The 663-nt window shown below is 66.5% G+C and overlaps 1 protein-coding gene across 1 annotated transcript in view; it reads right to left on the bottom strand.

The window, feature by feature from the left end:
- Window positions 1-663, bottom strand: part of COL18A1 (collagen, type XVIII, alpha 1) — a gene marked incomplete at its 5' end in the record, with an annotated part of 9428 nt that overhangs the window by 1588 nt on the left and 7177 nt on the right. The window contains 4 exon segments of the mRNA XM_009878214.1: window positions 10-138; window positions 221-294; window positions 388-532; window positions 626-658. Coding sequence (XP_009876516.1) covers window positions 10-138; window positions 221-294; window positions 388-532; window positions 626-658 — 381 coding nt within the window.

Here is a 663-nt window from a genome sequence, read left to right as displayed (position 1 = left end):
TCAACTCACCAGACCCCGTCGGAACCCGCCACGCAGGCGGACGTAGAGCTCTTGCCGGTCGGTCAGAAACACAAGGTTGCCCTCAGGCAGCTCGTGCGCAGTGCTCAGCATCGCCTGGTAGGTCGGCAGGGTACGCAGCTACGGGCACAGCCCAGGGCAGGGGGGTTAAGGCTTGGCCAGCCAACTCACGGGCAACCCCCAACCCAGAGCCCTGGCTCACCCCCAGGGACATCCCACTGGTGCCAGGCGGTCCGGGCGGTCCTGGTGGTCCGGGGGGCCCAGGGATGCTGATAGCTGGTTTGGGGAAGAAGGGTGAGATGGAAAAGGCTGCAGCACAGGGAGGGATGTGGGGCGTGCAAGGAGGGATGAAACATTGCAGGTACTCACGTTGTCTGTGGGGACCTGGGAAGGAGGGTGGACCAGGGGGGCCGGGAGGGCCAGGGGGGCCCTGCCGCCCCTCGTATCCAATACCAGGGGGGCCCTGAGGTCCAGGAGGCCCCGGTGGCCCAACAATACTGTCCCCCTTGGGGCCCTATGCAATGCGAGAGAGCAGCCCTGGAGCAAAGCATCCAGGGATGCCAACCCCTCTGTTCCCGCCTCGATCCCTGTGCCATGGAGTACTTACCGGCAGCCCAGGGGAACCCCGGGGGCCGCGAAGCCCCG

Source organism: Apaloderma vittatum, unplaced genomic scaffold (assembly GCF_000703405.1).
Source record: "Apaloderma vittatum isolate BGI_N311 unplaced genomic scaffold, ASM70340v1 scaffold24950, whole genome shotgun sequence".
In the NCBI taxonomy this organism is placed as follows: Eukaryota; Metazoa; Chordata; class Aves; order Trogoniformes; family Trogonidae; genus Apaloderma; species Apaloderma vittatum.
The sequence above is the reverse complement of the archived record's forward strand: the minus strand, read 5'-3'. Positions and strand labels throughout refer to the sequence as shown.